We start from the raw sequence: 12,584 nt of genomic DNA on the forward strand, positions 1-12,584 counted from the left end.
ACGTTACTCAGTGACGATAACGCTTGCTTAGAATGCTAATTTCAATAATTTCAGCCTTTCTGCCACATCTACATCATCAATGACCTTAACGCTTATGCCTACAACACTGCTAACACCAGCTCCTGCCCACGGCAGGTCCACAATCTTAACATGCCTACAATGCTTGAATGTTGTCAGGTCGGAAGAGAGATCAGAAGAAAAATGCCACGGAAACCATCACCACCACAACAACCCTCTTCTTCTCAGGCACTGAATTGCCCCCCTCCCCCCCATATCTCCTTCCCAGTTTTCAGAGTTGGCACTATCAATATTGGTACATTGAAAGGCAGGTCTAGTGAGATTGTAGAGATGCTAGAGAGAAGACAGGTTGATCTATGCTGCATACAAGAGGTAAGATGGAGAGGTGCTTCAGCTAGGGTCCTCACAGGCAAGGCACTTAGGTACAAACTCTTCTGGCAAGGTAACATGGAAGGTGTAGGGGGTGTAGGCATTCTCCTTGCGGAGAAATGGGTGGATAAGGTCATAGAGGTTGTCAGGGTTTGCGATAGAGTGCTCAAGCTCAGGTTGGTCCTACAGAGTGGCACAGCTACGATTATCTCCGCCTATGCCCCACAAGCGGGACTACCAAATGATTTGTGGGTGGAGATTTTAATGGGCATGTTGGGCGGGAATCGGGTATCTTCACTGGGGTACACGGTGGCCATGGTATTGGCACCAGAAATGATGAGGGAACTAGACTGCTGGAATTCTGTGATGCATGTAACCTTTCAATCTGCAACACTAACTTCAAGAAGCCTGACTGCCACCTTATAACCTATCAGTCAGGAGACTCCGCTAGCCAAATAGACTTCATCCTCACCAGACAGCGGGATGCAGGGTCACTCTTGAATACAAAGACCCTCCCGGGTGAAGAATGTATCCCTCAGCATAGACTAATCATCAGTGACTTTAAGCTTGAGGCCAGAAGGACTCCAAGAAACAAACCAATCCAGAAAAGAAGGATTTGGAGGCTAAAGAACCCTTCACATGGTCAGAAATTTAGGGACATACTCATCAAGAAATTTGATGAGAGGGAGGAGGAGCTCCAGACGTCAGACATAGAAGGTAGCTGGGAATTCCTACAGGACAGCTTGCTGAGTGCCACAGACCGAGTCTGTGGATGGTGCAAAGTCCCTTCCAGACCTAGAGTTACGTGGTGGTGGAATAGTGCAGTAGATAAAGCCATTAGTGCAAAGAGACGGGCCTGGAGGGATGGGGGCAGCAGGGAACTGTACCAGGCAGCCAAAAGGGAGGCTGGGCGGCAGGTATACATAGCCAAAGATGTAGCAGAAAAGAAGAAGTTTGCCAATGTCCAGCGACGTGAGGACCAAAGAGCTGAGGTATTTCGGATTGCCAGACAGTGTGTCAGAGAAAATAGTGATGTTACAGGAGAGAAATGTGTCCGCGTGGATGATGGGGCACTTGCTTTTACTGTTAGTGAAAAGAAAGAGGCTTGGAGAAGCCATTACGAAAGACTGCTGAACGAGGAGAATGAATGGGAGGAGGAGAGCCTGCCAACTGTTGACCCAGTAGAGGGACTAGCTACCCGAATAGACAGCTCCCTTGTAGATAAGGCAATTAAGGATATGAAACCAGGCAAAGCCCCTGGCCCATCAGGAATCACTGCTGAGATGCTTAAAACAGCTGCCTATGTGGGCTATGGCATAGTCACCCGCATTGTAAACCAGGTAGTTCACAATGGAGTCATACCCAATGACTGGCGTAGCAGCACCATAGTCAACTGCTACAAGGGTAAGGGTGATGCTCTAGATAGAAATAATTACAGGGGTATCAAACTGTTGGACCAGGTGATGAAGGTCACAGAGAGGGTCATAACCCATCTCATTAGGGAGAGAATTTGCTTAGATGAAATGCAGTTCGGTTTTGTGCCAGGTAGAAGCACCACTGATGCTATATTCCTGGTCCGACAACTGCAGAAGTACCTAGCTAAAGATAAACCCCTCTACATAGCCTTTGTGGACTTGGAGAAAGCCTTTGACAGGGTTCCCTGTTCCCTTATCTGGTGGTCGATGCGGAAACTGGAGATTGACGAATGGCTAATAAGGGCTGTACAGGCTCTATACAGAGAGGCTGCCAGCAAGGTTAGGATTGGCAACGAATATAGTGAAGAATTCCGGGTAGAAGTAGGTGTGCACCAGGGCTCAGCCCTCAGTCCCCTTCTATTCATCATAGTCCTCCAGGCAATAACAGAGGAATTCAAAACAGGATGCCCCTGGGAGCTCCTCTATGCTGATGACCTGGCTCTCATAGCAGAATCACTACCGGAACTAGAAAAGAAATTTCAGGTGTGGAAGCAAGGGTTAGAATCAAAGGGCCTTAGAGTAAATGTAGCAAAGACCAAAGTAATAGTAAGCAGCAAGGCGTACTCAGCACACACCCCCTCGGGTAGGTGGCCCTGCTCAATCTGTAGGAAAGGTGCAGGTAGAAACTCCATAAGATGCACCCAATGTAAGCTATGGACGCACAAGAGGTGCAGCAACATTAAAGGGAAATTAACAGATAAGATAGCTTTCATGTGCGGCAGATGCACAGGGACAATAGACACCACAGACACTCAGAAAACAGATTCCATCACACTCCAGGGAGAGAAACTAGAAGTAGTTGATAGTTTCCGCTACCTGGGTGACCAAGTTAGTAGCGGAGGTGGATGCACAGAGAGTATCACCACTAGAATACGAATAGCCTGGGCAAAGTTCAGAAAGCTCCTACCCCTACTGGCGAAAAAGGGTCTCTCCCTCAGAGTGAAAGGTAGACTGTATGATGCATGTGTGCGAACTGCCATGCTTCACGGTAATGAAACATGGGCTATGACTGCAGAGGACATGCGTAGACTTGAAAGAAATGAAGCTAGCATGATCCGCTGGATATGTAATGTCAGTGTGCACGCACGACAGAGTGTAAGCATCCTGAGAGAAATGCTGGATATAAGAAGCATCAGATGTGGTGTGCAAGAGCGACGCTTGCGATGGTATGGTCATGTGCTGCGGATGGATGAGGAGAGATGTGTGAAGAAGTGCCACTCCCAAACAGTTGAAGGTATCAGGGGGAGAGGTAGACCCAGGAAGACATGGGATGAGGCAGTCGAGCATGACCTCAGAACGTTGGGCCTCACTGAGGCAATGGCGAAGGACCGAGATCTCTGGAGATATGCTATGACTGCAAAGACCCGGGCTGCTTCCTGCATCAGTTCCGCATAGCCCCTGCCCATTCAAAGTACCCCGGATCCCAGATTGTCCCGCTGTGCTTGAGGAGACCTGTTGAGTCAAGTACATGAACACTCCGAACACCCCTCCCCACTGGTGCTCCCCTATATTTCTGCACCCTCCCCCCCACATAAAAAGCACCATCCGAACGTGGCCGATGCCAGCACTGCCCCGACTGGCTTCTGTGCAGGTGGCACATAAAAAGCACCAACCGACCGTGGCCGATGCCAGACCCCTCTGGCACCTGTGCAGGTGGCACGTAAGAAGCACCCACTACACTCGCGGAGTGGTTGGTGTTATGAAGGGCATCCAGCTGTAGAAACACTGCCAGACCAGACTGGAGCCTGGGGCAGCCCCTGACTCCCCAGACCCCGGTCGAAACCGTCCAACCCGTGCTAGCGCGGAAAACGGACGTTAAACGATGATGATGATGAGGGCATTATTATACATACATGCCTCACGCTAAGAGGGACATCAGTCATTTCTACCAAAAAATTTTACTAATCATACCCAATGCAACTTTTCAAAGCAAGACATTTAAAAAATGAATTTAGTCTTGTATCACCTGTGATTTCGTACTTACCGCAGAATTGCGACCATACTCATCAGCAAGACTGATTCTGAATATATCATAAATAAACGACCTGTACCGTCGAAGTCGAACAGCCATCTGCTCTCTTCCAACGAAGCACATGGAGAAGTTTACATATTATACATCCGGTAAATGGCGGGCTTCTTCGAATTGCATTTCGGATAGGAAAATTTTTTTCGGAATAAATTTAAATTTAACAATTAAGGATAACCTCTTAATAAGGAATCTTAACAAGAAATTATCAGGTAGATAGCGTGAAAAACCTCGTAAGAGAAAAATTTCGAAAATAGTTCTTTCTTATTGAACATATTAATTTATATATAGAGGGCATTATTATACATACATGCCTCACGCTAAGAGGGACATCAGTCATTTCTACCATATATATATATATATATATATATATATATATAAAATAATATGTTACATTACTCAATAGTCAAGATAAAACTGTGAGTTTCAGATGCCGAAGTGGAAATTAACTTCGGCATCTGAAACTCAGAGTTTTATCTTGACTATTGAGTAATGTAACATATTATTTTATAGAGAAATTTCCTCTATTCACATAATATTGAGGTCTCTTTCTTTCTTTTGTTATCGTACCGTTTTTACCAATATATATATATATATATACTCTCTCTTTTACTCTTTTACTTGTTTCAGTCATTTGACTGCGGCCATGCTGGAGCACCACCTTCAGTCGAGCAAATCGACCCCGGGACTTATTCTTTGTAAGCCCAGTACTTATTCTATCGGTCTCTTTTGCCAAACCGCTAAGTGACGGGGACGCAAACACACCAGCATCGGTTGTCAAGCAATGCTCGGGGGACAGACACAGACACACAAACACACACACATACATACATATATACGACAGGCTTCTTTCAGTTTCCGTCTACCAAATCCACTCACAAGGCATTGGTCGGCCCGGGGCTATAGCAGAAGACACTTGCCCAAGATGCCACGCAGTGGGACTGAACCCAGAACCATGTGGTTGGTTAGCAAGCTACTTACCACACAGCCACTCCTGCGCCTATATATATATAATGATAAATCTCAGAGCGAGTTATAAACAGTAGCAGCAACACATCGTGACGTATATTTGCCATTTGAATATGGCTAACCCCTAAGGGTGGATGCTACTGTAGTTTGTAGCCCCAGGAGGACACCTCCTCCAGCTGGCTATAGACACACTTTCTGTGCCCTATATATATATATATGGTGTGCTATGTGAATTTATGGAAAGGTATCCCATAGAACTTAACAAATTTGTTGAGTTCTATGGGATACCTTTCCATAAATTCACATAACACACCACATACAAGTATTATTTTCATATCTACCATCAAAATATGAAGAATCTTTATTAGAAATCAGTTTTTGGAATCCTCCAAAATAAAAAAGAAGAAATATAATTCAACCTTTTCACACACACACATACACATATATACTTGGAAATTGATGTGACGCATTCAATTAAATAATAAATAATATATATATAAATTATTTATTATACACACACACACACACACACCATATCATCTTAAAAAAGGGCACATCGAATAATGTAGTCCTAGATACACTATGTCTGGTAAAAAAAATGGTTGCAACTGAGATACTTTTGATCGAAGGTTTCTTGTATCAGTGCTGTTCTCTAGGTTAAACAATCACAGTATGTACTTTTTTTTAAATATTCATCCAGAAAGGAACTTGAAAGAGTTGCAAATAGTCCTTTATTGATCAAAGTGAGTGGTGTATGATAGAATTGAATTAACCAGACCAAATGCTAAGCAACAACTAGTGCTATTAGATATCTTCTAACTGCTATTAGATGTCTTCTTAACTTTTTTGTTTTCTCCTTTATTTAAATTCCATTTGTGTGTGTTCTGCTTCCTCTTACAGAAAAATGCTGAAATTGCTGTCAGTGATATGCTTCATTCTATTGCCAAAGAGACAAGAAAACGTACTGGAAGCACTCAGCTGTTTGCTGAGGACTTTATGGATGATGGGTCATGTATTCGACTGCGAGTTAATATAAATGAGAGCAAGGTTTGTTATAATTTTGTTGCAGTGATGTGAACATAATATATGTTCACATCAGTGGTTCTCGATTGGGGTCCATATAAGATTTTGTTGTTAAAATTCATGTGCAATAAATTACTTCTACTTCTACAATATGCAAAATATTAAAATTTTTTTAATATCATTCCTAATAGCTATTATAAAAATATAGTGGGACTTTTTTATATACATTGAATGCCTATGAAGGTCCAGTAATGTAAAATAGGAATCAAAGGAGTCCATAGGCAAAAAGTGGTTGAGAAGCACTGATCTACATAATTTTTACATTCATTTTCTCCATGTTGACATGGGCTAGACAACTGTTACTGCTTCTCAAGATACAGCTTATGGAATCCATGTATCTTCTGTAGTTCATTTTTCTTTATTTTGGTTTAATTTTCTACAATTGGATAGCTTTTCTATCACTAGCTACTTTATATTGTGGACTAGGTGATGCATTTTATTGGACTGACGGCATTGGATAATTACTTTTCTCTCCAGTACACAAGTCCTTGGTTTCAATGGCTGCTTCACAGTTTCATAATCATTAACACCTTTTAACCAGCATGGATTAACCATTAAACAATATAAGTATGTGCTTAAGGCATTGAGTGGATGAGAGAGCTAGTTTAGTTATCCAATGCTGGACTTCATGGGTACAAATGGTAAATTATAGTGTTTTTGTTGGGCTTTTTTACCTTTTAAGCATTGAAAATTTACATTTTTTTTTTTTACTGTTAGTTTTGTCAGTTACACCAATAATTCCCAAGCAAATTTTGACACAGAACCCATTGTACCATTTTCCAAAATTACTGAATACCAATATCTTAAAAATGATTTCCACCACCACCAACTTAATTTCAGTAAAACATTTAATAAAAAGAAAATTGTTTTAATGTGGAAATTAACCCATATGAAAATAAAACCACAATTAATTTTTGAAAATGGAGAATAGCATTTATTTTATAAAGTATATGTTTATTAAGTTTTATTAAAAGACACCTTATTTTGTGGAATCCTAGATTATTTTTCATGGAGCCCCAGGATTCCTCAAAAACTACTTTGAAAGTCACTGAATTGGACAGTGGAAGAGTTGAAGAGTTGGGCTGTGTTTAGGCCATCAGCTGGTCTTAATCTAGCTCTTCTTATGATCAAGGGCTGATTACAATTGAATATTAATTGTCACAATTTATTATCATCATCCATACCCTAAATATTGAAACATTCTTAGAAATGTGTGTTTATTTCAGGGGACAGCAGTATTTGACTTCACTGGCACAACACACCAGGTACATGGCAACTGTAATGCTCCCCGGGCCATAACACTATCAGCACTCATCTACTGTCTCCGCTGTATGGTTGGTCATAACATTCCATTGAATCAGGTAAGGAAACAATTCTATAAAGAAACAACAGCTAAGGGGTATGTCCTGTTAACCCCCTTTTTTAAAAGCTTCTTTTTGTTATTATATGAGCATTTTTTAGAACCATAAATCTATCCTCAAATACTGTTCACACCCTATATTTACTTTGTTCATGGTATTTTTATGTTTTTATTTAGCACTTTTTATGCATGTATGTATCTGTGTGCGTTTATATGAGTATATATGTCTCTATAAAAATGTGTATATGCCGTGTGTGGACATGTGTGTGTGTGTGTACACTATGCTTGTATAATAAATACATGTGTGACTGTATCAGTATGTAGATTTGCTGGCATGTATGTTTGCACTTAAGTTTTATGGCACCATTTCACTCCAAAATGATCACCAAAACAATTTCTTTACTCTTGATCTACTTAATTCTCCTTTCCCCCTTTTTTTATATACACATATGTGTATGTGCATGTATGTATGAATATATGTGCATGGATACATATGTATGTGTTTTTTTGTTTCTGTGTGTGTGTATATGTATATAAATATGTGTGTGCATGTTTATGTGTATGTGTATATATATATATATATATGTATATGTGTGTATGCATGTTTATATAGGTGTATGTTTGTAGTTAAATTGCCTTACTTACACAATAGACAACAAACTCTAAAATGTCAGTTTCAAAACTGCATTTAAGTGAGAAACTCCTGTCAGAGTCACCTTTTGTAAACACCTAATATCCTATAGACATCTAATTATTAAAGTAGAAAAATTATCAGAAAAGCCATTTCTATTCATATTTTCATGTGTGTATAGGTAGTCTTGCCAAATATGTCTGGCATTTAAAAGAAAATGATACTCGTCCTTTCAATATCAGCTGGTTGATCTTTGAGAAAGCCACACCATATATGCACAGAGCATATAGATGCCTTATGAGATGCAACTTGTTCTTGACCAAAAAACTTTTTATGCTGTTCCAGGATAAATATGCATTGAACCAAAGACAGGAGCTTTTGAATTCCTGTAGACAGGTATAAATTGTTGTCTGATAAAATACCATATAGATGATAATAATAATATTTAACTTTCGCATTTGATTTTGTCTTTACCACCTAAAGGCAGGCATCATTTTGTATAATCTTGCCGTTACTTGTTACATTTTTCAACCTTCAAGAAAACCTTTGACTGTTTACTAACTGTTCCTTTTAAATGCACCTTTTTGAGTCATTTGATTGTTACAGTGCAATTTAGCCCATTATGAAGTTGGTGGGTTCCCTCTGACAAATATCAAGGAGTGATGTTTGTAGAGGCCACAGCCCATGGAGAATTATCCCATAGATTTAGGAAAGCTCTGAAGGAGACCAGACTCAACATTAAGATTGCTGAAAGGCCAGGAAACTCTTTCAGATCACAACTATGTAGGATGTACCCCTTTGAGAATACCATATGCACTAATGATAACTTAATGGTATGTAGGATTAACCCTGGCATTAACTGTAGAACTAGAAATGTAGTCTACAGCATAAGATGCATAGGTGCTTCTAAAGACATGAACATGACATACATAGGGGAGACATCTAGGAGCATTATGGAAAAACTAAATGAACATTTGAGACTATATGACAACAAAAATCAGTCCTCCATATTCTACAGTGAGAGGAAGTAGAACAGTCTATAATTGCTGGAGGCAGCCTGGGTCAACTTGACATCTGCATTTTATCCAAGCACCCAAAGGACCTAACCCTCAGACAAATACAGAAGTAAGTCCTCATAAATGAAACATCCCCAGTTCTAAATAGTAAATATACATAAGAAGTGATCATACCCCATACCCACAGTTTATATTTATATACAGATAGAATATTTAGTGGGCTGTTATGTAGATGTGTGTGTGTGTATATGCACATGTATGTAGGCAAATGGATATGAATGTAAACAGATAGACATACAGACGGGTAGGTACATAGGTTATATAAAGAGACAAGCACACATACTCACACACATAAGCAAATGAAGACTGAAACACATGACCATACACACACACTTCACTTCACATAAGGAGACACACATCCATACATACAGACACAGTACATAGTTACAAAAGCCCATACACACACACACACACACACACACACTCAAATATGCACACACAAGGAGACAGAGATACACACACGCACATATACAAACACACATACATACATAAAAACACATAAACACAAACACATGAATATGCAGAATACATACAAAAAGGTTGCAAGGCACAATGAACATTTTAGGAAAAATAAATAAGTAAATGAGTGGAAATCAAACTGGTGTGTGTATTAAATAATAAGGCACTAAAAGAGAATGACTCTCCCCAGAGACAACAAAATATGCTTCAACACACAAGCTCACATAAAGAATCTTGCAAACCAAATCCAAAAACGAAATACATACACACACACAGATGCCCATTTTTCCACCCTGAAGACAGGGACCAGTCTTACGATAATGTTTATATGCATCCACCACTGGTTGCATATCAATGATCTTTTGCATACTCCATCTCCCAACTTTTCAACTATTAGGTAATTCCAGAAACAGCTGTGAGACCATGATGTCACCTCTTAGTTTTTTTGTATTTCTTGTACTCCGTGTAAATTTGTTCTGTAAATATATGAATATCTATATGCTTATACACGAATGTTCATCTTCTGAATATTTTCAGTTTTTGTTTCTCTCTATATATATCCCTGTATATTAAGATGTACATATGTATGTATATTTCATATTTTATATATCAAGCCCAAGTGTGTTTTCTATCCACTCATTGTAGACTACAAATAAAATATTTGTCAATCATTCTAATCATCTTGTTATCTATATAGCTCTTTGTCTATCTTTCAATCTTTCCATTTTCTCTCTCTCACCCTCTCTTTCTCTCTCTCAGTTTGTAAATTCTGTTACGTTTGTATACCATTATGGGCAAAGACCTTCATTATAGAAAATTGTTTTTAATCTTTACTAGCAGAGATACCTGACGTTGCCCGGTTACATTCAATAGAAGAATTAGATTTTTCTGTTATATATATATATATGGATACACACACACACACACACAAATATATGTATCTCTTATTATAAAAGGCAGATTTTATCTGCCTCCCTTTGGGAGTTATACAAATCTACAATATAGGATTTCTTCAATTACAATTTACCTTGCATTTTTAAGAGTACAATGCATCGCGTCATGCCAGGTCCAGTTTTTAAAATTTAAACTCCAGTTAAGCAAAATTTACAGAAAACTCACATTCTGGTGTGTGTGTCAAATGCTTTTCTTAGTCTGGTTTACAGCACACGCAAACGCACACACACAGTGGGCAACGAATAAAATGAAAGTAATTGACTTACTGTAGTGAGTGATTCTTTTACACTGCCTCCCACTTCCTCTTTCCACACAGACACGCAAATATATAAATAAAATTGTAAGCTAACGTGCGTGTGTGTGTGTGGGTGTGCGTGTGTGTGTGTGTGTGAGGGTGCGTGTGTGTGTGTGTGTGTGTGCGTGTGCGTGAGTGTGTGACAGGAAAGTTTTTTTACGACGAATATAACACCTATATCCAAGTAGTAGAAAGATAAGACAGTAAGGTGTGATTTGAGGGAGATTTGGCTGCTATTTCTACCATGTCTAGCTGCCATGTAGGGGTCTCCCTCATAGGCTCATACATACATATATACATAGATAAGACAGTAAGGTGTGATTTGGGGGAAATTTGGCTGCTATTTCTACCAGGTCTAGCTGCCATGTAGGGGTCTCCCTCATAGGCTCATACATACATATATACATAGATAAGACAGTAAGGTGTGATTTGGGGGAAATTTGGCTGCTATTTCTACCAGGTCTAGCTACCATGTAGAGGTCCCCCTCATTGGCTCATATATATATATACATACATAAGACAGTAAGGTGTGATTTGAGGGAGATTTGGCTGCTGTTTCTACCAGGTCTGTTAGGCCTTCTCATGTAAACTCAAGCTTTCTCATGCCTTCAACATATGACCAAAGCAGAGAATGTATTCTTTTATTCTTCTGCTTTTTCCAGCCATTGGTCTGTGGCCATGCTGGGGCAATGCCTTGAAGAATTGTAGTTTAATGAATCAACTCCAGTTTTATTTTTGTAAGCATTGTACTTATTCTATCTGTTTCCTTTGTCAAACCACTAGGTGACAGGGATGTAAACAAACCAACATTCGTTGTCAAGCAGTGGTGGAGGACAATCACAAGCACAGACACGCACACACACACACATACATGCATACACATATACACACATACATACATACATACATATATATATATGTGTGTATATATATATTGCAGCGTGGAAGGTGTTTGTAAGCCATTTAAGAAACACACAAAAACCGTTACATTCACTTCAACATTTAAATTTAATTTGCCAAAATATTTTCGTCGCTTTCAGACCGCGACCTGTTCACTGACAAAAATATCATGCTAACAGGTCGCGGTCTCAAAGCGACGAAAATATTTTCACAAATTAAATTTAAATGTTGAAGTGAATCTAACGGTTTTTGTGTGTTTCTTAAATGGCTTATAAACACCTTCAACGCTGCAACTGTTTTCGTTCCAGCACACGATCTCAGATCAAGTCACTTGCTATGCAAGTACATCTCTGTAACTATATATATATTTATATATATATATATATATGTATATTGGTAAAAACAGTAAGATAACAAAAGAAAGAAAGAGACCTCAATATTATGTAAATAGAGGAAATCTTTATATATAAAAGTGAGGTTGTGTGTCTGTCTCCTACGATTTAGATTCCTAACTACTCCCACATTTTGCGGTGCAGTTTAACCAAAACCGGGTATCTTATAGTCGTGATTCATATCGAGACCGTCTGGGTATTAGCGCGCATCTACGATGAGTCTACGATTTAAAAAAAAATTTACCATCAATTTTTCCCATTTTTAATCCATTTTTGACATATATAAGGGAAGTAACTCTCTAAAATTTATTATTAAATCTCAGAACGTAAAAAGCTACAGTAACACCCCTCCCCCTTTGTGGTTAGCCATATTGAGATGGCTATTATACTTTACATCTCTAAAAATGCTTATATAATTATTTCCCTTACAAACCCGAGCAACGCCGGGCGATACTGCTAGTATTAATATAAATACATGAAAGTACATGAAGTTTGTTAAAAAAAGGGGATCATGTATATACCTCCTGGCTGTTGAGATTATAACACCTCGTTGTAAACAATGTTTCTTGTTTTTCCT

The 12,584-nt window shown here is 39.2% G+C and overlaps 1 protein-coding gene across 1 annotated transcript in view; it reads left to right on the forward strand.

Annotated features, from left to right (window-relative positions):
- Positions 1-12,584, forward strand: part of LOC115221209 (5-oxoprolinase) — a 180,558-nt gene that overhangs the window by 146,345 nt on the left and 21,629 nt on the right. The window contains 2 exon segments of the mRNA XM_036510593.1: positions 5,758-5,904; positions 7,167-7,301. Of these exon segments, the coding sequence (XP_036366486.1) occupies positions 5,758-5,904; positions 7,167-7,301 (282 nt within the window).

Source organism: Octopus sinensis, linkage group LG18 (genome assembly GCF_006345805.1).
Source record: "Octopus sinensis linkage group LG18, ASM634580v1, whole genome shotgun sequence".
In the NCBI taxonomy this organism is placed as follows: Eukaryota; Metazoa; Mollusca; class Cephalopoda; order Octopoda; family Octopodidae; genus Octopus; species Octopus sinensis.